The 23,545-nt window shown below is 46.9% G+C and overlaps 1 protein-coding gene across 1 annotated transcript in view; it reads right to left on the minus strand.

The window, feature by feature from the left end:
* Positions 1-22,012, minus strand: part of EPHX2 (epoxide hydrolase 2) — a 105,344-nt gene extending 83,332 nt beyond the window's left edge. Inside the window, exons 1-4 of the mRNA XM_081854765.1 lie at positions 21,870-22,012; positions 3,626-3,710; positions 2,587-2,746; positions 1,242-1,432 (exon numbers count right to left, since the gene is read on the minus strand). Of these exons, the coding sequence (XP_081710891.1) occupies positions 1,242-1,432; positions 2,587-2,746; positions 3,626-3,710; positions 21,870-21,976 (543 nt within the window). The 5' untranslated portion in view covers positions 21,977-22,012. The remainder of the gene's footprint in view (positions 1-1,241; positions 1,433-2,586; positions 2,747-3,625; positions 3,711-21,869) is intronic.
* Positions 22,013-23,545: the final 1,533 nt, after the last annotated feature.

Raw genomic sequence — 23,545 nt, forward strand, 5'->3', positions numbered from 1 at the left:
GTGTACAGAGGAAAGCAACCAAGATGATCAAGGGTCTGGAAACCAAATCTTACGGGGAAAGTTTGAGGGCGTTGGGTGTGTTTAGCCTGGAGAAGAAGAGACTGAGAATTGACAGGATAGTCACCTTCAAATATCTGAAGGGCTGTCACATGGAAGATGGAACAAGCTTGTTTTCTGCTGCTCCAGAGGGGAGGAGCCGAACCAATGGATTCAAACTACAGTGGTACCTCGGGTTAAGTACTTAATTCGTTTTGGAGGTCCGTTCTTAACCTGAAACTGTTCTTAACCTGAAGCACCACTTTAGCTAATGGGGCCTCCTGCTGCTGCTGCGCCGCTGGAGCACGATTTCTGTTCTCATCCTGAAGCAAAGTTCTTAACCTGAAGCACTCTTTCTGGGTTAGCGGAGTCTGTAACCTGAAGCGTATGTAACCTGAGGTACCACTGTACAAGGAAGGAGATTCTGGCTAAACAGTAGGAAGAACATTCTGACAGTGAAAGGTTCCTCACCCCCACCCCTGCCCCAGAGCACAGAATCATAGAATTGTAGAGTTGAAAGGGACCCCAGGGGTCATCTAGTCCAACCCCCTGCAGTTCAGGACTGATGTTAAACACATCTGGAGAGAGAGAGAGAGAGAGAGAGAGAGAGAGAGAGATCCTAAAGGGAACAACAGAAGCTTTTTGCAAGTACAAGACAGAAGAAGAAGAAGAAGAAGAAGAAGAGTAGTAGTAGTAGTAGTAGTTTGGATTTGATATCCCGCTTTATCACTACCCTAAGGAGTCTCAATACCTTGGCCACCTCATGAGAAGAGAAGACTCCCTGGAAAAGACCCTGATGTTGGGAAAGATGGAGAGCGCAAGGAGAAGGGGACGACAGAGGACGAGATGGTTGGACAGTGTTCCTGAAGCTACCAGCACGAGTTTGACCAAACTGCGGGAGGCAGAGGAAGACAGGAGTGCCTGGCGTGCTCTGGTCCAGGGGGTCACGAAGAGTCGGACACAACTAAACGACTAAACAACAACAAAGGAGTCTCAAAGCGGCTCACAATCTCCTTTCCCTTCCTCCCCACAAAAAACAATCTGTGAGGTGAGTGGAGCTGAGAGACTTCAGAGAAGTGTGACTGACCCAAGGTCACCCAGCAGCTGCATGTGGAAGAGTGGGGAAGCGAACCCGGTTCCCCAGATTGCGAGTCTACCGCTCTTAACCACCACACCACACTGGCTCTCAGATGTGTGCCACCAACCTCTTCAGGTTTCACTTTCAGCACATCCAGTGCATACTCATAGATCTTGGGATCTGGCTTTTGCAGACCGACGCGGCATGACTCAATCACCCAGTCAAAATATCTGTTCAGCAGACAAAGGGCAAGGCCTGTACGGTGCCTGAAGGGGCTGTCATCAACCCAGTTGTTGGTCAGGACAGCTGTCTTGAAGCCTGGAAGGGGAGAGGCAGGAGAGTCAGAAGATGAACCAAAGCCCAGGCCACGTTCTGTACCATAGTTAGGAAATACGTTTTAATTCCAGGTGTGGATTCAGATAGCATAAAGAATTAGGGTGCAGGGAGAAGGCCTTGGGTGCTTTGTAATCCGCCCTGCGATCTTCGGGTGAAGGGTGGCAAGGAAATTTAATAATAATAGAAATGACCTGTAATGGTTCTAGGGGTTGCTCGTGCGTAAGTCGTCGCCACTCCTGGCTTGGTTACCTGGGTGAACCCTTTCTGTCTGGACAGCCTCTCACCCGTGGCTGTCTCAATCGCTGGCAGAATCTGTCAGTGGGCATTTCTTGAACTTCTTCCAGCAAAGAAGTTCTTTGATGCCTAGTCTCCTCCTACTCTCCCTGTGCGGAAGTCTTCTGCGCAGGGAGGGTGTGGGCAGCGGAGGACCCGTGCTCTCCCCGCTGGTCTCTGGCAAGGAGTCCTGGAGCCCCCTCGCCGATTCCCCCTTCTGCCCCCCTTCTCCACTGGTGCTACGCTGATTTCCTTCCCCAGCAGATGGGCTGCCTCTCTCCCTACTGGGACGCTCTACGGCATCCCTCTGGAGCCCTCCCTCCTCCTCTGGCTCCGATGGCAGTTCCCTGACATGACCCATTCAGAGGGAAAAGCTTTCATGCTGCATCTGTTTTCGGAATACTGTCATACTGCTTTTCTGTTGGATCGCTGTACAGTGGACGCTCGGGTTGCGAACGTGATCGGTGCGGGATGCATGTTTGCAACTCGCAGCAGCACGTCTGTGCACGTGCGGGTTGTGATATGGGGCTTTTGCGCATGCGCAAAGCGCGATGTAGCGATGTACCCGTTCCGGTACTTCCGGGTTTCGGTGGTCCGTAACCCGAAAAAACAGAACCTGAAGCATCTGTAACCCGAGGTATGACTATGCCACTTTGAGAGTTTTTAAAATGTTAAATGTTTTAGAAACACTTTTAAACATACAAGCAATAAATTGAAGGATATCAACATTGTGAATAAATAAAGGGCTCCTTCTAAGCTCATAAAAAGCACCCTACAAAAATACCATACCAACATAGCCATGAACCATCGGAGGCACCCAGGTTGTGTAACAGCCACCCCTTGCCACACGAAGGAGCCATTACCGTTCTCCCTGAGCCTCACAGCTGCCCGCAGGAAAGGGGTATTGAAGGAATGTTCCTCCATCAATTTCTCAACGACCTTAGCCACCGAGAACTGTTTTGGGAGGAAGGCTCCAGAGGCACCAGCAACCTTCTTACAGTCTTCTTCAAAGTCGGCCATCATCTGAAACACAGGAATACAGGAGGCTGCTTTATGATAAGTCAGACCATTGGGTCCCACTACCTCAGTGTTGATGTATGGAACTGAGAGTTGGACCATACAGAAGGCTGATCACTGAAGAATTGATGCTTTTGAATTCTGGTGCTGGAGGAGACTCTTGAGAGTCCCATGGGCTGCAAGAAGATCCAACCTCTCCATTCTGAAGGAAATCTGCCCTGAGTGCTCACTGGAAGGACAGATCCTGAAGCTGAGGCTCCAGTACTTTGGCCACCTCATGAGAAGAGAAGACTCCCTGGAAAAGACCCTGATGCTGGGAAAGATGGAGGGCACAAGGAGAAGGGGATGACAGAGGACGAGATGGTTGGACAGTGTTCTTGAAGCTACCAACATGAGTTTGACCAAACTGCGGGAGGCAGTGGAAGACAGCAGTGCCTGGCATGCTCTGGTCCATGGGGTCATGAAGAGTAAGACATAACTAAATGACTAAACAACAACAACAACACCTCAGTGTTGTCTGCATGGATGGAGAGCAGCTCTCCAGGGTTTCCAGGCTGTATACGTTCCCTACCCAGGAACTGAACCTGGGACCTTCTGCAGATGATCTGCCACAGATTTACGACCTTCCCTGTGTGCTCCCCTGCCACCAAACCTTAGAGAGAATTGCATTATTTATCTTGAAACAGTTGTGCAAAAAAAGGCAAGGTCTTTCCAGCAAGCACGATGGAGAAGGCAGAAATGTCTTTCGGATCCCACCGAACCGGGCCTGACGGAACTGTCCTGATGTCTAGAGATCCCAGTGATGGAACATTGGGGCCCATGCCTCCCCATGACATGCTCTGCCCCAAGCCAAGACCCCTCCCTCCCGCAGCCCCTCAGTCTTACCTGAGTGAGTGCCATCTGGCCCGTCATCGCTTTGGAGAAGTGTCCATCAATGCCTCCTTGCAAGGCAACATTTTGGAAGAAATCGCTAGAAGATGAAAGCACAAGCACACATAGAAAATTAGACCACGGTAAGACTGGCAAATGAATCTTTGCTCCACTGTAAATTTATAATAATAATAATAATAATAATAATAATATGATGATGATGAAGATAATGAATTGATTATTTGGGTCACAGACCAGTTCCAGCCCACATACAATATCAAGGAAGTCATAAAACACAATAGGGATACATTTGAATTTGCAAATTAGGTACAACAGGGACAATACAGATATAGCAACAGTTAATAAATATATAAATTAAAACTTAGTCGCTAACATATAACTAAAATTATCATTTGAGGCCTTAATCATTATGATAGCACAGCTAAATATAATAATAATAACAACAACAACAACAACAACAACAACAATAATATTTTATTGTTTATACCCCGCCCATCTGGCTGAGTTTCCCCAGCCACTCTGGGTGGCTCCCAATCAAGTGTTAAAAACAATACAACATTAAATATTTAAAACTTCCCAAAACAGGGCTGCCTTCAGATGTCTTTTAAAGATAAGATAGCTGCTTATTTCCTTGACATCTGAAGGGAAGGCGTTCCACAGGGCAGGTGCCACTACCGAGAAGGCCCTCTGCCTGGTTCCCTGTAACCTCACTTCTCGCAATGAGGGAACTGTCAGAAGGCCCTTGGCGCTGGACCTCAGTGTCCAGGCAGAACGATGGAGGTGGAGACGCTCCTTCAGGTTCCCTAAGTTTTATTAATTTTAATAATATTAATATTCCACCTTTCATCCGAATTACAGAGTGGCTTACAATACATATATATGAAACAAACACACCCTGAAGACCATGCAGGGCTTCCCACTTTACACCAAGGGTGGGTAAATTCAGGCCTTCTGTGGCCCCCAAGATCTCTCTGAGTGGCCCTTGCGACTCTCCAGGCCACGCCCCTCCCTAGCCATGCCCCCTTTTGCCAGGCTTGTTTCACATCCTCCTTGAGTATTTGCACCAGGCTGGAATGTGTCCTGGAACTCTGATAATGCATTTTGATTGCCTGGATGGAAGGCGGAGGGGGCTTCTGTGCATGTCTATAGAAAGCAGCCTAGCGTTCAAAAGGTATACCGTATTTTTTGCTCTATAAGACTCACTTTTTCCCTTCTAAAAAGTAAGGGGAAATGTGTGTGCGTCTTATAGAGTGAATACAGGCTGCGCAGCTATCCCAGAAGCCAGAACAGCAAGAGGGATTGCTGCTTTCACTGCGCAGCGATCCCTCTTGCTGTTCTGGCTTCTGAGATTCAGAATTTTTTTTTTTTCTTGTTTTCCTCCTCCAAAAACTAGGTGCGTCTTGTGGTCTGGTGCGTCTTATAGAGTGAAAAATACGGTACATGCCTGGGAAGCCCAACCAAGCCAAGTTTCCCAGAAGCAAAAGAACATGGATCAGATCAGTGACTCATCTGGCTCAGCAGGCTTCTCTAACTTTTCTCTACCCATCTTCCCCATTTTATAATTTTGAAAACTTGCCCCCTGTTGCTCGCCTTTTCTCGAAACTGAAAAGCCCCACATGTCGCCTAACTTCACGGGGAGCCACTCCATCCCCTTGATCATTCTAGGAAGGACTTTGGTGGGCCTTGCAGGGTTCAAAGGAAGGGGGTATGCAGGCAAAAAGGCTTCACAAGCAAGGGAGGGAGACCTGCGGACAAAAGGGAGTCAACTAGAGCTCAAGCACAAACTCTTATTCAATTGCATCAATGGAAATGCCAGCCAGCACCGCAGGTTTAAGTTTGAACTCCAAAGCTATAAAAGTGATGGCTTCACCAATCCGATTGCATTCAAAACTGTTGCAACCAGCCCTGGGACCTTAGGGTGAAGGGCGGGTTGTTAATTAAAGCAATAATAATCTTTCCAAGCATACCCTTGTAGTATTAAGATGTCAAGAAAAGAAATGGACCAAACCTCGGGTTCTTTCATCTGCCTTTTCAATCAGATAATCTCCAACCTTTGTAATTAAGGCAGTATCCATATCTCTTTGCTCTTGGGAACTGCTCAAGGGCGTATCCTGACTAAGTGAGTTTTAGCCTTTCTAGGTGAAATGTACGTAATACCTTGGAAGCCGGTGCTTGGTGTTTTAATCTCTTTGCTGCTCTTTCTTTATTGTGGGCTGGAACAGGCGATAGGGAGGAAGGAAGATTAAGACCCAGTTGTTGTTGGCATCTGTCTATCTCAGGAGACAATGGAGTGTGCCTCTGGGGGTGAAGCCAAAAGACTGTGTTGTTAGTGACCGCCAGACCCCCAAGCCTGGGAAGTGTGCATGGAGGTCCTAGGCTGCCCAGACGACAAGCCCCCCCCCCTGGCCTTGCCGATGTGGTCCAAAAGAAACCAGAGCAAGATGTTTGGCAGCAGGGAAGGAGAGTCCACCATCTCACACTGGGAGCCTGTTCCACTGTGTATAAATATTATGAAATGGATGGATGGATGATAACAGAACCCTGTCCCAGGCCATGATGGCTACATACTCCACCAGTGTATTGGAGGGAATATGGCTCTGAATGCATTGCTGAGAATCACAGGTGTTGAAGAAGAAGAAGAAGAAGAAGAAGAAGAAGAGGAGGAGGAGGAGGAGGAGGAGTAGTTTGGATTTGATATCCCGCTTTATCACTACCCGAAGGAGTCTCAAAGCGGCTAACATTCTCCTTTCCCTTCCTCCCCCACAACAAACACTCTGTGAAGTGAGTGGGGCTGAGAGACTTCAGAAAAGTGTGATTAGCCCAAAGTCACCCAGGAGCTGCATGTGGAGGAGCGGGGAAGCGAACCTGGTTCACCAGATTACGAGACTACCGCTCTTAACCACTACACCACACTGGCTCCACACTGAGAGGGCTCTTGGACTCATGTTCTGCTTTCAGGCTTCCAACTGGGACATCTGGTTGGTCATGAGATAGGACAGTGGCCTGCTCCTACAGGGCTCATCTTACATCATGGGCAACCAAAGAACTGTTAATAATAATAATAATAAATTTTATTTATAACCCGCCCTCCCCAGCCAGAGCCGGGCTCAGGGTGGCTAACACCAATAAAATCACAGTAAAAACATAATAGGGGGGAGAGAAGGGGGGGGGGGAACCAATTTAAAATACAGGTTAAAATGCAATTTAAAATGCAGCCTCATTTTAAAGTAGTCGATAAATCAAGACCATAAGGGGAGGGAAACATAAGGGTCAGACTGAGTCCAAACCAAAGGCCAGGCAGAACAGCTCTGTCTTGCAGGCCCTGCGGAAAGATGTCAAGTCCCGCAGGGCCCTAGTCTCTTGTGACAGCGCATTCCACCACGTCGGGGCCAGGGCCGAAAAGGCCCTGGCCCTAGTTGAGACCAGTCTAACCACCTTGAGGCTTGGGATCTCCAAAGTGTTGTTATTTGTGGACCTTAAGGTCCTCCGTGGGGCATACCAGGCAACCCCTGTCTCTGGGTTTGGCAGCCAAGGGAGGTGAGAAACCTATGCGAGCTCATGTGCTCAATCAACTCCCAGACAGTTCTCTGCACTGTGGAATGGAATTTAAGAAAGGAGATTTTGACTAAACATCAGAAAAAACACACACATTCTGACAGCAAGAGGAGTTCGACGGTGGAACGGTCTCCCTTGGGAGGTTGTGGGCTCGATCCTTCCTTGGAAGTTTTTAAGCAGAGGTTGAATGGCCATCTGTCACATATGCTTTAGCTGAGATTCCTGCATTGCAGGGGGTTGGACTAGAGGACCCTTGGGTCCCTTCCAACTCTACCATTCTATGATTTAGGAGAGATAGAATAATATACTTCTTCATGCAGTACATAGTCATACTAGGGAAGCAGTGATTTATGAAGGAGAGGGCTGTCAATGACTACTAGTCATGATGCTTCTGGATACCAGTTGCTGCCAACCACGAGATGGGAGAGTGCTCTTGCTCACGTTCTGCGCGTTGGTTTCCCAACAGGCATCTGGGTGGCCACTGTGAGAATGGGATGCTGGACTCAACAGACCCGGAGGGCCATTGGCATGATCCTGCAAGCTATTCTTATTTTCTTATGCCCTTTGACACCAATTGCCATAATTGGTTGGTAGTGAATACAGTGGTACCTCGGGTTACATACACTTCAGGTTACATACTCCACTTCAGGTTACAGACTCCGCTAACCCAGAAATAGTACCTCAGGTTAAGAACTTTGCTTCAGGATGAGAACAGAAATCGTGCTCCGGCGGCGCGGGGGCAGCAGGAGGCCCCATTAGCTAAAGTGGTGCTTCAGGTTAAGAAGAGTTTCAGGTTAAGAACGGACCTCCAGAACAAATTAAGTACTTAACCCGAGGTAGCACTGTAACTTGTTGTCTGTGGAGTGTTTTCAATATGTGTGTGGGGGGGGGGGGGACACATTCAGGGCTTTGTGGGAATGGAAGTACCCTTTCTGTCCCAATGACTGCGGGTCAGGGAAGTTACAGCCCAGCGTGGAAAGGATTCCGTCCAGTGTTCAAAACTCCCATTGTTCTAGACGTCACCTGGAGTACTGTGTCCAGTTCTGGGCACCACAGTTCAAGAAGGACACTGACAAACTGGAACGTGTCCAGAGGAGGGCAACCAAAATGGTCAAAGGCCTGGAAACGATGCCTTATGAGGAACGGCTAAGGGAGCTGGGCATGTTTAGCCTGGAGAAGAGGAGGTTAAGGGGTGATATGATAGCCATGTTCAAATATATAAAAGGATGTCACATAGAGGAGGGAGAAAGGTTGTTTTCTACTGCTCCAGAGAAGCGGACACGGAGCAATGGATCTAAACTACAAGAAAGAAGATTCCACCTAAACATTAGGAAGAACTTCCTGACAGTAAGAGCTGTTCGACAGTGGAATTTGCTGCCAAGGAGTGTGGTGGAATCTCCTTCTTTGGAGGTCTTTAAGCAGAGGCTTGACAACCATATGTCAGGAGTGCTCTGATGGTGTTCTGCTTGGCAGGGGGTTGGACTCGATGGCCCTTGTGGTCTCTTCCAACTCTATGATTCTATGATTCTATTCTATTCTATGATTCTAGGTGCATTTTACATCAGGGAATTTCATTAGAATGCACACTTTCTGAGCTCAGTACTGCATTTAGTCAGCAACAAGAACAAGAGCTGTCTGCAAGCACCCCTCTTTCAATGCCAAAAAAAGTTCTGCAGAAAGCAGGAATCTTCCTCTTCTAGAAGAAACCACAATAACAATCCGAATAGCTGGGGGAATTAACTGGCACCTTCTCTGGTCAAGAGAGACGGGTCAGAAAGGTCTTCCCGACGGAAAAAGGGTCATTGGTCCCTGCTAATGCTTGCAACCAATTTACCGTATTCTGCAGGAGCAGCGGCAGAAAACGAAACAGCCAGGGCAAGGAGTTTGCCTCCTCACCCGGGGAACCCTTCCTCCATGCTGCCCACAAATGAAGGAAAACAAAGAGGCAGAGATAAGCAAATGAAGGCACAAGTGTTGAGTGGGAAGGGGGGGGGGCTGAGATGGCAGAGATATAGAGAAAAACAGCAGCCAGGAAGATTTAGAAAGCAGCTTTGGGCAAAACCAGAAGTCACCCTGATGCGCAATCACTTCCTCAGATTCAGCAACACTTTTTCTCTTTTCTCCTTTTTTCATTTGTTTTTTTTCAGGAAATAAGTAAAATAGTAGTAGTGGTAATAATGATAATTATTATTTTATGTCCTCCTGCATTCTGTTGTTTGCTTTGCCTTCACGTTCCCTTCCCCAGCCTTTCCAGAGAATACTGAAGGGCCTTGTTGAACTGTCCTAGTTCTTTGTGTCTCAGCCCCTCTGCCCTGCGCACTGTCATTACTGGCAGCTGTGCAGTCCCACCAATCTGCTTCATGCCTGGACTTGGTATCTCAGCAAGTAAAAGGTAAAGCGACCCCTGACCATTAGGTCCAGTCGTGGCCAACTCTGGGGTTGCGGCGCTCATCTCGCTTTATTGGCCGAGGGAGCCGGCGTACAGCTTCCGGGTCATGTGGCCAGCATGACTAAGCTGCTTCTGGCAAACCAGAGCAGCACACAGAAACGCTGTTTACCTTCCTGCTGGAGCAGTACCTATTTATCTACTTGCACTGTGATGTCCTTTCGAACTGCTAGGTTGGCAGGAGCAGGGACCGAGCAACGGGAGCTCACTCCGTTGCGGGGATTTGAACCGCTGACCTTCTGATCGGCAAGTCCCAGGCTCTGTGGTTTAACCCACAGCGCCACCCGCGTCCCTGTCTCACCAAGTACCATTCTCCAAATGGTGTCTATGTATTAAGTCTCATTCCTTTTTTTAAAAAAAGAAGCAAAAAAACAAAGGTAAGACACATCATCAACACACAACAAGCAGATCAGCAGAAGTGGGGAACCTGTGGCCCTCCAGATGTCGTGGTCATGTCCCAGCTCCCATCAACCCTCACCGTTGGCCATGCTGACTTCTGGGACTGATATGAGTTGCGTGTTCAACAGCATCCGGAGGGCCACTGGCACCCCACCCCAATATAGAGTGCAAGAAGACAATGTCAGATAAATCTGAGACCCAAAGCTTTCTCAGATGCCTTGTGTTGGATACCATCCCATGCTGCCATCCACAGATGCCATACAACCTCAAAGCATTCAGGATGGTCGGCACTTTGTGGATAACTCATGATCTCTATCCAAAAGCCTCTTTTAACTTCCCTCTTCCCCTATGTTAAACCAGGAGCAGACACTATATTTACATTTCCAAAACGTATCATTGTGGTCAGCATAAGTCATGCTCAATCCCAAAGGTGTCAAATAACCCTCAGTAGTGATTTTCTTTTAGATTTACAGAGGAAGAACATGCTGATCTTGTAGTAAACATAGCAAATCAAACATTCTAGGACTTGGGAGCCAATCATATTTCCCCTTTCCTAAGGTTATTGCTCTTAATGAAGGGTGCGAGGCCTTGCACATGAACCCAAATCATGCACTCCTGTAGCAGGGTCTAGCCTGGACAGGAAATTCTGCTGGTGCTTTAATTAATAATAATAATAATAATAATAATAATATTATTTATACCCCGCCCATCTGGCTGGGTTTCCCCAGCCACTCTGGATGGCTTCCAATAACATATTAAAAACACAATAAAACATCAAACATTAAAAACTGCCCTAAGCAGGGCTGCCTTCAGAGGTCTTCTAAAAGTCAGGTGGTTGCTTATTCCCTTGACATCTGATGGGAGGGCGTTCCACAGCGCGGGCGCCACTACCGAGAAGGCCCTCTGCCTGGTTTAAAGCAACAGAGTTCAGTTATCATTGACAGTCACCTACAATTACGATGTTCTGGTCTCCCATAAATACCCCATTCTTCCTCCTCCCATTCTTGACGGCACATGGCAAGTTCTACCTTGGCCGCAAGTGTAGCCTTCATTTGAAAGAAGTTCCAGAGGCTGTACTTTAACCTGCTTTTGACAGCCAGTGGTGGTGTGTAGTTTAAAGGCTGCGGCTTTTGGCTTGGGAAGATCCAAGTTTAAATGAGAGTTCCTCTGAGCCACGAAAATTAGTGAGTAAACTTGGGCTAGTTGCGATCTCCTCTTAACCTACCTCACACGGTTGTCAGGGAGTTGATGTGGAAGAGCCTTTGTTCCTTGGAAGAAGAGCAATGTAACAAACAACAAGTGCCTTCTTCATGGCAGCACACAGTTAAACTATGCAAATTGCTGCAGCAGGAGGCAATGACAGCTATCATCCTAAGAGGTAAAGGTAAAGGTACCCCTGACCGTTAGGTCCAGTCGCGGACGACTCTGGGGTTGTGGCGCTCATCTCGCTTTACTGGCTCCCTAAAATATCACTGCTTTGCTCATTTCTGTATATAGGGTGCCTACATTCTGTTATGCGCAAATGGCTTGACCTATTAGGTCCATAAATTACCATATAGCATATAAAGTAAAGGTACCCCTGACCATTAGGTCCTGTCGCAGATGACTCTGGGGTTGCGTGTTCATCTCGCTCTATAGGCCAAGGGAGCCGGTGTTTGTCCGCAGACAGCTTCTAGGTTATGTGGCCAGCATGACTAAGTCACTTCTGGCGAACCAGAGCAGCACACGGAAACGCCGTGTTACCTTCCCTCCGGAGTGGTACCTATTTATCTACTTGCACTTTGACGTGCTTTCGAACTCCTAGGTTGGCAGAAGCAGGGGCCGAGCAATGGGAGGTCACCCCGTTGCGGGGATTCGAACCTCCAACCTTCTGATCGGCAAGCCCTAGGCTCTGTGGTTTAGACCACAGTACCAGCCGCATGCCAGCTATCATCCTAGATGGCTTTAAAAGAGGATTAGACAAGTTCATGGAGGAAAAGGCTGTGAATGGCTGCTAGCTATGCTCAGTCTCCACCCAGTTGGAAGCAGCTTCTGAAAAACCAGGTGCTAGAAGCTGAATGAGGGGAAAGGGCTCTTGTGCTCAGATCCTTCTTGCTCGTTTCTCACAGGCATCTGGTTGGCCATTGCGAGAAAAGAATGCTGGACGAGACTGGCCAGCAGCCGGGTCCAGCAGGCTCTTATTAAGCTCTTATGGCTCTTCAGTATTCAAGGCCAGCACTCAGCTGTGACTCTCTGGTGTGATGTGAACAGACTTGAATTTCTCTTGCCTGTTTTTCCTAACTTCCCATTCTTTCACACTCTTCTCTTTGATTCCTTCTCTGCACTAAATAGATTCCCTTGGCTTCCCTTCTTAGCGTCCCTCTTGGGAACTCAAGTTTCTGGAGCTTTTCTTTCTATATTTTTATTTGTACCCTGTTCTTCTGCTCATTGAGAACCCAGAGCAGCCGGAAGCTCTGCATTTCTGATAGAGTTACCTGTCAACTTGAGGGACGCTCAAAGCTCATCCGTTTCCGACGGTTCTGGCACAGTTGCTTCCATTAGAAATGACTTTTACTTACATAATGCATATTTATGCTAATTGGCTTCTTTGTTTGGCAACTCTGCTTTTGTCTCATTTATTTATCATTTCAAATTATAACAGTGCAATCTTGGCCTTCAAAAATCAATGGTAACGAGGACGGGTCAAGGTTCCATGGCAGAACATCTGCTTTGCATGCAGAAGGCTCCAGGCTGAATCAGAATCATAGAATTGCAGTTTCTATCTAGTCCAACCCCCTGCAATGCAGAAATCACAGCTGAAGATTCTGTAACAGACAGGCCAACCAGCCTCTGCTTAAAAACCTCCAAGGAAGGAGTCTACCACCTTCCAAGGGAGTCTCTTCTACTGTCACACAGCTCTTAATGTCAGGAAGTTCTTCCTAATGTTTAGTCGGAACCGCCTTTCTTATAATTTGAAGCCACTGGTTCAGCCCCCCCCCCCCCCCCCCCGGAGCAGTAGGAACAACCTTGCTCCATCTTCCATGTGACAGCCTATCAGATATGTGAAGATGGCAATCCTATCACTTCTCAGTCTCCTCTTCTCCAGGCCAAACATCTTCCACTCCCTCAACCATTCCTCATATGGTTTGGTTTCCAGGCCCTTCATCATCCTGCTCGGCCTCCTCTGTACACCTTCCAACTTGTCAATATCCTTCTTAAACTGCAGTGCCTAGAACTGGACAGAGGACCCCAGGTGGGGTCTGACCAAGGCAGAATAGAGTGCCCAGAAGCCTCAGATTCTCCACCTAGTAATTATATCCAGTTGTGGGTCTGGCTGAAGATCAACCAAGGAATAATAATAATAATAATAATAATAATAATAATTATATTATTATTATTATTATTATTGCTGCCTGCAGGATTACGCCAATGGCCCATCTGGTCTATCGAGTCCAGCATTCTCTGCTCACAATGGCCAACCATAAGCCTGGTGGGAAACCAGCGAGCAGAACATGAGCAAGAGCGCTCTCCCATCTCGAGGTTGGCAGCAACTGGTATCAAGAAGCATCATGGCTAGTAGTCATTGACAGCCCTCTCCTTCATAAATCACTGCTTCCCTAGTATGACTATGTACTGCATGAAGAAGTATATTATTCTATCTCTCCTAAATCATAGAATGGTAGAGTTGGAAGGGACCCAAGGGTCATCTAGTCCAGTGTTTCCCAACCTTGTGCCTCCAGCTGTTTTTGGACTACAATTCCCATCATCCCTTGCCACTGGTCTTGCTAGTCAGGGATGATGGGAGTTGTAGTTCAAAAACAGCTGGAGGCACAAGGTTGGGAAACACTGATCTAGTCCAACCCCCTGCAATGCAGGAATCTCAGCTAAAGCATCCAGGTTTCTAGTAACTGGTCACAGCCATCAAGGCTAGAATCCATCGGTAGCTCTCTCCTCCATGAATCTGCCTCGCTCTCTTTAGGCTGCTAATGCACTAGCAATGACTTGCCATGGTTACGTGCGAAGAGTTAGGCAGGCAAGAGTGATTGTGGTTAGCAACATTAATGGACAAATGGCCTGGGCTGCTTAACCAGCCCCATTTCTCCTGCCTTCCCACACACCCATGAAATGTCTCTGGGAGAGTTTCAGCTGCAAGGTTCTTCTCTTCCAGCCTCAAGCCTGGAGAGGCAGCCACTTCATCTCTCAAGAGTGACTAGTAGCTGCTTCACTCTGCAAGCATTTAATCCACCACCAGCTCAGGGACTGCCAATCAGTTCCCAGCAGAAGTCAACTGGCTTATTGCTCCATCTCATCTTCTTGCAAAAGCTGCCTTGTGCAAACAGGCTGTTGCATTCTACGATTAAACGGGAGTTACACTACTTGCTCAGCAACTGACTGGGCTAAACTCAATGTTATCTCTTACATGAAGAAACTGCACTAATAACACATACAGGAGCCTACATCCCTGATCAACTCAAACAACTTTACAAAAGATACCTTCTGAAATGCCGCAATAAAGTACATAGCTGTTGCTTTATGCATTCCAAAGGGTGCAACCTGTGGGTTAGACAGGGTGAGTGGTTTCAAAGAAACTGGGGTGCAGTTAGCATGAGAACACTGAGTGATAAAGGTGTTGAAAAATACGTGAAGGAAATAAAGTGAGGTCCCTGTGTTACCTAGGTAAGAGAGATTTAGGCATGCCTTAAAGGTAAAGGTAAAGGGACCCCTGACCATTAGGTCCAGTCGTGACCGACTCTAGGGTTGTGGCGCTCATCTTGCTTTACTGGCTGAGGGAGCCGGTCATGTGGCCAGCATAACTAAGCCGCTTCTGGCGAACCAGAGCAGTGCACGGAAACACCGTTTACCTTCCCGCCAGAGCGGTACCTATTTATCTACTTGCACTTTGATGTGCTTTCGAACTTACTCACATATAATAAGGCAGTTTCCTTATTTGCCAATAACATTTTTATTGAAAGCTTTTTTTAACCCATTAAACACTAAAACTCATTTATACAAAAATACAAAACACAGTTATATAGGGAAAAGAAAAGAGTTTCCTCTGTTCCTGTCTAGAACTGGGGCTGCTGTTCCTGCTGCTGTTTGTATTGATTGATTTATTCTAGCGACACTTTTTTTTAAAGCACAAAATGCCTTTTAACTATTCTGTGATTGAAATGTGTATTAAGTTCAGTTTCAGTGCAAGTAACCTTAAGGTGCATTTGCTGGAAATGGTGGGATGAAATGATTGTAGTTTCAGATAAAGATCAATAAAATATCCCTCTAAAGAGAATGACAAAATTGACAGAACCAAATGGCATGGGGTTGGTTGGTTTGTTTTAATAAAATGATATTTATGGTGTTTTCTGGGCACAATTAAAATCACAAAATAAAAGAAGAGGGTGCAGTGAAACGCTGTCTCGCCCTTCTCCCTCTCCCACTGGAAACATGTGCTCAGATGCTTTCTTTTTTCATGTCCAAACGCCTTATAAAATTAGCCTCTCTGTGGTGTATCTGAAGTCTAAAGTCAAAGATAAGAGACGGTTATAAAAAAATGCTTTCTGTCCCTTCTGAGGACAGCAGCAGCAGATGAGAGAGATGTAGATCCTGTGCATGCTTATCTGTGAGTAGACATCACCAAACACAGCGGTCTGAACTTATTCCCAAACAGGCATGGAAGACACCAACTTTTGCAAACAGGGCCTGAAGGTGACATAGCATTAAGTAACCCCCATATTGACTTGGAGAGATCTTTCCCCAAATCTAGTAGAAACAAAAGGTAAGGTAAAGGATCCCTGGATGGTTAGGTCCAGTCCAAGGTGACTATGGGGTTGCGGCACTCATCTCGCTTTAGGCCAAGGGAGATGGCGTTTGTCCACAGACAGCTTTCCAGGTCATGTGGCCAGCAGAACTAAACTGCTTCTGTCGCAATGGGACACTGTGACAGAAGCCACAGTGGTACCTATTTATCTACTTGCACTGGCGTGCTTTAGAACTGCTAGGTTGGCAGAAGCTGGGACAGAGCAACAGGAGCTCACCACCGTCGTGGGGATTCGAATTACCGACCTTCCAATCGGCAAGCCCAAGAGGCTCAGTGGTTTAGACCACAGCGCCACCAGCTCTCAGCAAAGCCAAGCTCAATACAATACCTCTCAAAACAATACCAAGTACCTACAAGTAGTGAGTTGTTGGTCACTGCTGCCTTCTGGGGGAGGAAGTTCCATAGTTTAACTATGTGCTTCATGAAAAAAATCCTCTATCTGCCCTGAATCTTGCAACCTTCACTATTCAGCTGCACCATCCTCTATTCCAAGCCCATCAACAGATGGTGTAATTGCCTGAACCCCGTTTATCATTTGCTGGTGCTCTGACATGGCTGCACACACATCACTGGCAACCCAATGCTGGATGGAATCATGACTGCTACCTTGAGCTCCTTGGATAAAAAGGTGGGCTATATAAAGGCACAGATCGTGAAGCTGAGGCTCCAAGACTTTGGCCACCTCATGAGAAGAGAAGACTCCCTGGAAAAGACCCTGATATTGGGAAAGATGGAGGGCACAAGGAGAAGGGGACGACAGAGGACGAGATGGTGGGACAGTGTTCTTGAAGCTACCTGTCCTGGAAGACAGGAGTGCCTGGCATGCTCTGGTCCAGGGGGTCACGAAGAGGCAGACACGACTAAACGACTCAACAACAATATACATGCAAAAAATGAATAAATCACAGCCTCTCATGGCAACGAATTCCATCGTTTAGCTTTGTGCCGTGTGAAAAAGTACTTTCTTTTGTCTGTCCTGAATTGTCCAGCTTTCAGCTTCAACATGTGGTCCAGGGTTTTTGTTATTAAAGGGCAGGGGGAAGTAACTCCTCTATCCACTTTCTCCACATCATGAATAATTTTATACAGTTCTGTCTTGCATCTTCTTACTCCCCTTTGCTCTCAACTAAGAAGCCCCAAACACTGCAGCCTCTCCCATATCCACTTAGCTGGGACGGTTCCAGTCTTGGACTGGATCATACCTGCTCGAAGAACAGCAACGGAAGTCTGAGCACAGAAGAGAGAAGCATTCATAATTTACTGAGAATGGGAAGAGAGAGGAAGAGAAGGTCAGGTCAGGTCAGGTCAAGGACCCTTGGGCGGTTAAGTCCAGTCAAAGGCGACTATGGGGTTGCAGCGCTCATCTCGCTTTTCAGGCCAAGGGAGCCGGTGTTTGTCCACAGACAGCTTTCCGAGTCATGTGGCCAGCAGGACTAAACCACTTCTGGCGCAATGGGACACCGTGATAGAAGCCAGAGCGCATGGAAACGCCATTTACCTTCCCTATTTATCTACTCGCACTGGTATGTTTTCGAACTGCTAGGCTGACAGAAACTTGGGCAGAGCATCGGCAAGCCCAAGAGGCTCGTGGCTTAGACCACAGCACCACCCGTTCCCTAGAAGGTAAAGTAGAATGCCCTGAGCACCAGTTGCAGGGAATCAATCACAAGTGGGGATGGCAGCTGCACTCAGATCTTTACTGCGGACTCCCCAAAGGCATCTGGGAGAAAAGGATGCTGGACTCATGAGCCTTTGGACCCAACCCAGCAGGCTGGCTCTTCTAAAATGACAAGCAGGAGGAATCAAGGACTGCTCACAAGCAGAGCTAATACCCAAAGGGCTGTCATATGAAAGATGGACCAAGCTTGTTTACTGCTGCTCCAAAGGGCAGGGCCAGAATCAATGCATTCACAAAATGTTCAACAGTGGAACAGACTCCCTTAGAAGGTGGTGGTGGTTTATAGCAGAGGTTGGATGGCCATCTGTCAGGAATTCTTTAGTTGTGATTGATTAAGGTTTTGGGATATACTACATGTGCAGATTAGGGCTTGGGTGATGCTGTGGTCTAAAGCACAGAGCCTAGGGCTTGCCAATCAGAAGGTCGGCGGTTTGAATCCCCCACAACGGGGTGAGCTCCTGTTGCTTGGTCCCACCTCCTGCCACCCTAGCAGTTCGGAAGTACAAAGTGCAAGTAGATAAATAGGTACCGCTCCGGCAGGAAGGTAAACGGCGTTTCCATGCGCTGCTCTGGTTTGCTAGAAGTGGCTTAGTCATGCTGGCCACATGACCTGGAAGCTGTACGCCGGCTCCCTCGGCCAATAAAGCGAGATGAGCGCTGCAACCCCAGAGTTATCCATGACTGGACCTAACGGTCAGGGGTCCCTTTACCTTTTACAAGTGCAGATTAGCTCTCTCTGAGACACTTAGCCTGTGTCTGGGATGTGTACCCTTTCCCTCTACAGCAGTGATGGCGAAACTTAGCCCTCCAGCTGTTTTGGGACTACAACTCCCATCGTCCCTAGCCAACAGGACCAGTGGTCAGGGATGATGGGAACTGTAGTCCCAAAACAACTGGAGGGTCAAGTTTGGCCATCAGTGCTCTACAGGAAGAGACTCCTAGAACTTAATGCCTCTCCCTGCCAAACACAAACAGGCACCCAATTCTCAGGGAACAGAAATAATCTTACAGTCACACCTCGTGTTGCATTAGGTTCATGTTGCGTATTTTCGGCTTGCGAAAGCTACAAACCTGGAAGTGTATACTTCTGGGTTTAGCCGTGTGTGTGTGCAGAAATGTTCTGTACGCTTTGCACATGCGCAGAAGCGTTCTGTGAACTTCACACATGCACAGAAGTGCTCTATCACACCACGTGTGTGCACAGAAACGACGCTCTAGTTACGGACTTTCTGGGGTGCAAACGGCACCCCGGAACGGATCGAGTCAGTAACTAGAGGTACCACTGTAAAAGGAAGGTGAGGTTAAAAAAACAACAACTTACACACAGGGACACCTTTCCTGCCAGCTAAACAAGCTTGCATTCTATGTGCATGGAATACTTTTCCATAGAGGGCCCATTCCATCATGGGAGCCCCTACTGCCAATACGAAGCTCTGGCATAAGTTGAAAGGCTGCCTGGGTACTGTCCTTCAACTCAGGATATTACACAGTGATTAAGGGAGTGAGCTACAAATGAGGAAACCTCAAGCTCAAGTGCAACCTCTACCAGGAGCTTGCTAAATGGCTTCCGGAAGCCCACTCTTAAGAAGAATCAGAACGTGACTTAAGAGCGTGGCTGCTGGATCAAGCCAAAGGCCCATCTAAATCCATCATCCCATTCTCACAATGGCTAATCCAGAAATAGGAGCACTCTCCCCATTTCTGTTCCCCGGAAACTACTATATTCCAAGACCAGAGGCAAAGATTTGTTCTTTTGATAAGAGTTGGGCAAAGCCTGTGCTAGCTGGATTACAAGCAACCTGGTTTTCTTGGCAGAGGTCAGCATCTACCTAGGGATGTTGCAAAACATCAAAAATAAATGTGCAATCAAGACTCTCCTCACATATCCTCACCAGTTACTACACCTTGTGGGTGTAAATTCCACAGCTGAATTGCAATTATTACAAAGTTAATAGCATCCTACCATACTGGTTTGTTGCAATGGTTGGTTATGCATGAGGATCACAGTGAAGTGAAAATATGTATGTGTATAAGCATGCTTCTTCTCCTGTTTACCAGCTGCCTCAATTTCCATCACGCCAAATTTTAGCTTAGAGGGCTCCTTGGTGCCGACACCTGCCCTGCAAGGCACCATACACATTTGACAGCAACAGGAAACCAAGCCTTTGGTGTCATCGGCCCAGTCCTGTGGAATGCTCTGCCACTAGAGATTCAGCAGGCGCCTTTTGTGCCAAGTTTTAAGCACCTGCTGAAAACTTTTCTATTGTGCCAGGCCTGTGCAGGCAATTAAGACGACATCTTTGTACAATGGTTAACTCATAACTTTTCAATGGGTTTTACTGTACACTGTCTATGTTTTTTTTGCTGCAAACTACTTCCGTTTTTTGTTTAATGACATAGTGGCATGTTACTTTATTTGATACATGTTGTTTGTTTATTTTAAAGTCAGGTTCTGCCCGGACACTGAGATCCAGCACCAGCCAAGTTGCAGGGAACCAGGCAGAGGGCCTTCTTGGTAGTGGCACCTGCCCTGTGGAACACCCTCCTATCAGATGTCAAATAGATAAACAACTATCTGACGCTTTGAGGACATCTGAAGGCAGCCCTGTTTAGGGAAGTTTTTAATGACTGATGTTTTAATGTATTTTCAGTCTTTGTTTTCTGCCTGTAAGACAGAGTTGTTCCGCCTGGCCTTTGGCTTGGAGCCAATTTGATTCCCTCCCTCTCTTTCTTTTTTCTTTTCCTTCTCCTCCTGCGATGAGGTTACATTTAATATTTTAATGTTTCAATATTTTAATGTTGTTTTTTAATTTTGTTTTTAAGTTGTAATCATTCAACTTGTTTTTATTATTGCTTGTAAGCCGCTCTGAGCCCGGCCTTGGCTGGGGAAATCCAGCCAAATGGGCGGGTTATAAATAAAAATTATTAATTATTATTATGACTTATTTTCATTGGATCAGGTTGTTAAAAGATGTGCAATCTTTGCTGTTTCTACGGCTTGTGAACTTGTCTTGAAAGATTGTATAAAAATGTAAAGAGAAATGAGAAAATGAATGGAAAATAAATATCCAAATAAATATCTAAATAAATAACAAAATTAGCAGTACAGTACATAACAATTAATAACCTCAAAGCAATAGGACCTCATCTCCCTCCCCTGTACACAAACAATTCCAGTAAACACCTCAAGGTGCAAACATATCTCAGAGTCCTAAATGTGGGGCGTTCACCACAGAGCCCTGGTCTCCCATCTTCTAACACCAATGCTCAGGACACTGCCTACATGACAACAGACTTGAAACACCTCTAAGCATGTGCAGAGTGCAGCAACTGCCCTGCCAGCTGCTGGGGGGCACATAAGCCTAGAGTTTTAATATGTTTAATGAACTGATCTCTCTCAATCTGACTCTCAGGGATGCCCAATACATTCAGCAGAACATCTATCTATCTATCTATCTATCTATCTATCAAAATTGATTGATTGATTGATTGATATACCACTCCTCCCCAGAAGATCACAGGGTAGTTTACAACAAAACAAACACGTGGTAAAGGATTAAGAAACGGGTCCCCCAACGTACATTTGGGTTCAAAGCAGGTCCTTGCTCCAAAAAAGGCCACAGGTACCATTTCTGCAAAGCACTGTGCGTGTGTAGCAATGAACAACTAAGCATGTGCAGAGCGCAACAACTCCCCCGGGCCACCACCAACCCCAAAGGCAACCGCGAGGCAGCACCACCCGGCCCCTCTGTTCCAGGGTTATACTATTTAGCTAAGAATTATTTAGTTATAATTCATTAGTCATTTGCGATGATTACGTGGAATTATATAACAATTGATTAATATTACAGTAGCCAACTATAATTAGCTAGCTATATGTGATTATATACAGTAGGGGGAAACCCAGCCAGAGGGGCGGGGTATAAATAATAATAATAAATTTAAATAATAAGTTTAAATTTATTTAAAAATAAATTATCATTATTATTTTATTTTATTTTATTTATTTAACAATAAATTATTGTTATTACATAAATATTAATTGTTGTTCATTTATTTTTGAGTACACACGATTCTGTAATTAATTATCATTTAATTATCAATCATTAAATTGTGATCATTATCACGAATGTCCAACGAGTGGATCCCTCTCCCTTTCTGACTCCCCAGACATTCAGCGCAGCAGCCTCTCTCTCACTCGCGCGCGGCCGGGCGCGACCAACAAACACACAAACGCACGAGAGACGCGGCGGCTGCGGGGTTTGTTTTTTGCGGTTGGCGTCGCCCCCGGAGCCAAGAGACGCAGTCGGGCGGGCGGGTTTGCCTCCGCCCCCTTCGCGTCCTCCCCTCGCGGCCTGCTACCCACCCGGGCAGGCCCAGCGACGGCTCCAGCTGCCGGAAGACTCCCGGGAGGCCGCTGTCGAAGAGGACGCCGCCCAGGTCGAAGAGCACCGCCCGCCGCTTGGCCGCCATAGCCTCCCGAGCCAGAGACGCTCTGAGGGAAAAGAGTCTCTGAGGAGAATCTGAGGAGAAGGCGAAGCCACGCCCCCCGCCGAGGGAAGCCACGCCCACGCTCCAGGCGGGCCACGCCCCCTCCTCCAAGAAGTCGGCCGGGGACAAGTGGGCCACGCCTACTCCCACCTGCGCGAAAAAGCCACGCCCCCCGCTGCCCTCCTCCTCCTCCTCCAAGCCGGCAGGGGATGGGCAGGTCCTAGCGCCGCAGCTTTCACCCCACGATGGGTGAATATATTTGAAATATTTCTAAGTGGTGTACGCAGTGCTTTTTTTCTATAGAAATTGGCTCATCTCATTTTGGCTCCATAAAATCACCATTTTATAGTTCAGATCGGGGGAAATGAATACAGTAAATGGGCAAGAGTACAAAGATTCACAAAATGTCTAGAGGTATGCGTACCCCCAGAAAAAGCACTGGGTATATGAAGCAGACAGCATATATAAAAATGTTACATTCCTGTAGAGTTAATAACATGCATGTTATTCCACACAGGGCAGGTTTTGCTGCTGCTGCTGCTGCTGCTGCTGAGCTACTAACTACAGTGGTACCTCGGGTTACATACGCTTCAGGTTACATACGCTTCAGGTTACAGACTCCGCTAACCCAGAAATAGTGCTTCAGGTTAAGAACTTTGCTTCAGTTTAAGAACAGAAATTGGGCTCCGGCAGCATGGCGGCAGCAGGAGGCCCCATTAGCTAAAGTGGTGCTTCAGGTTAAGAACAGTTTCAGGTTAAGAACGGACCTCCGGAATGAATTAAGTAATTAACCCGAGGTACCACTGTATTCTGTTTTTGGCAACAAGTTTTGCATTATATTTATATGGAAACAGATGCAGATCATCCACTGTGCTATTTTAACAATGTAGCACAGAGGGAAAACAATCAAGATTCCCTCCCAGACAGATGACAGAAAGCTACAGAACGGAGTTTTTTGTTGTTGCGCTCTTCTGACACCAACAATGTTGATAATAATTATTCACATGGCACAGGTGAACTGTGGAACTCACTCCCACAGGAGGCAGGGATGGCCAACTTGGGTGGCTTTAAAAGAGTATTGGACACATTCATAGATGAAGAGAGGATGCCTGCTTCTGGAGAGAAAAGCAATGACAAAGCTAGACAGCATCTTAAAAAGCAGAGACATCACCTTGCCGACAAAGGTCTGTATAGTAAAAGCTATGGTTTTCCCAGTAGTGATGGATGGAAGTGAGAGCTGGACCATAAAGAAGCCTGATCAATAAAGAATGGATGCTTTTGAATTCTGGGGCTGGAGGAGACGCTTGAGAGTCCCATGGACTGCAAGAAGATCCAACCTCTCCATTCTGAAGGAAATCAGCCCTGAGGGCTCACTGGAAGGACAGATCCTGAAGCTGAGGCTCCAAGACTTTGGCCACCTCAAGAGAAGAGAAGACTCCCTGGAAAAGACCCTGATGTTGAGAAAGATGGAGGGCACAAGGAGAAGGGGACAACAGAGGACGAGATGGTGGGACAGTGTTCTCAAAGCTACTAACATGAGTTTGACCGAAC

Source organism: Podarcis erhardii (assembly GCF_964252035.2).
Source record: "Podarcis erhardii genome assembly, chromosome: 3".
NCBI lineage: Eukaryota > Metazoa > Chordata > Lepidosauria > Squamata > Lacertidae > Podarcis > Podarcis erhardii.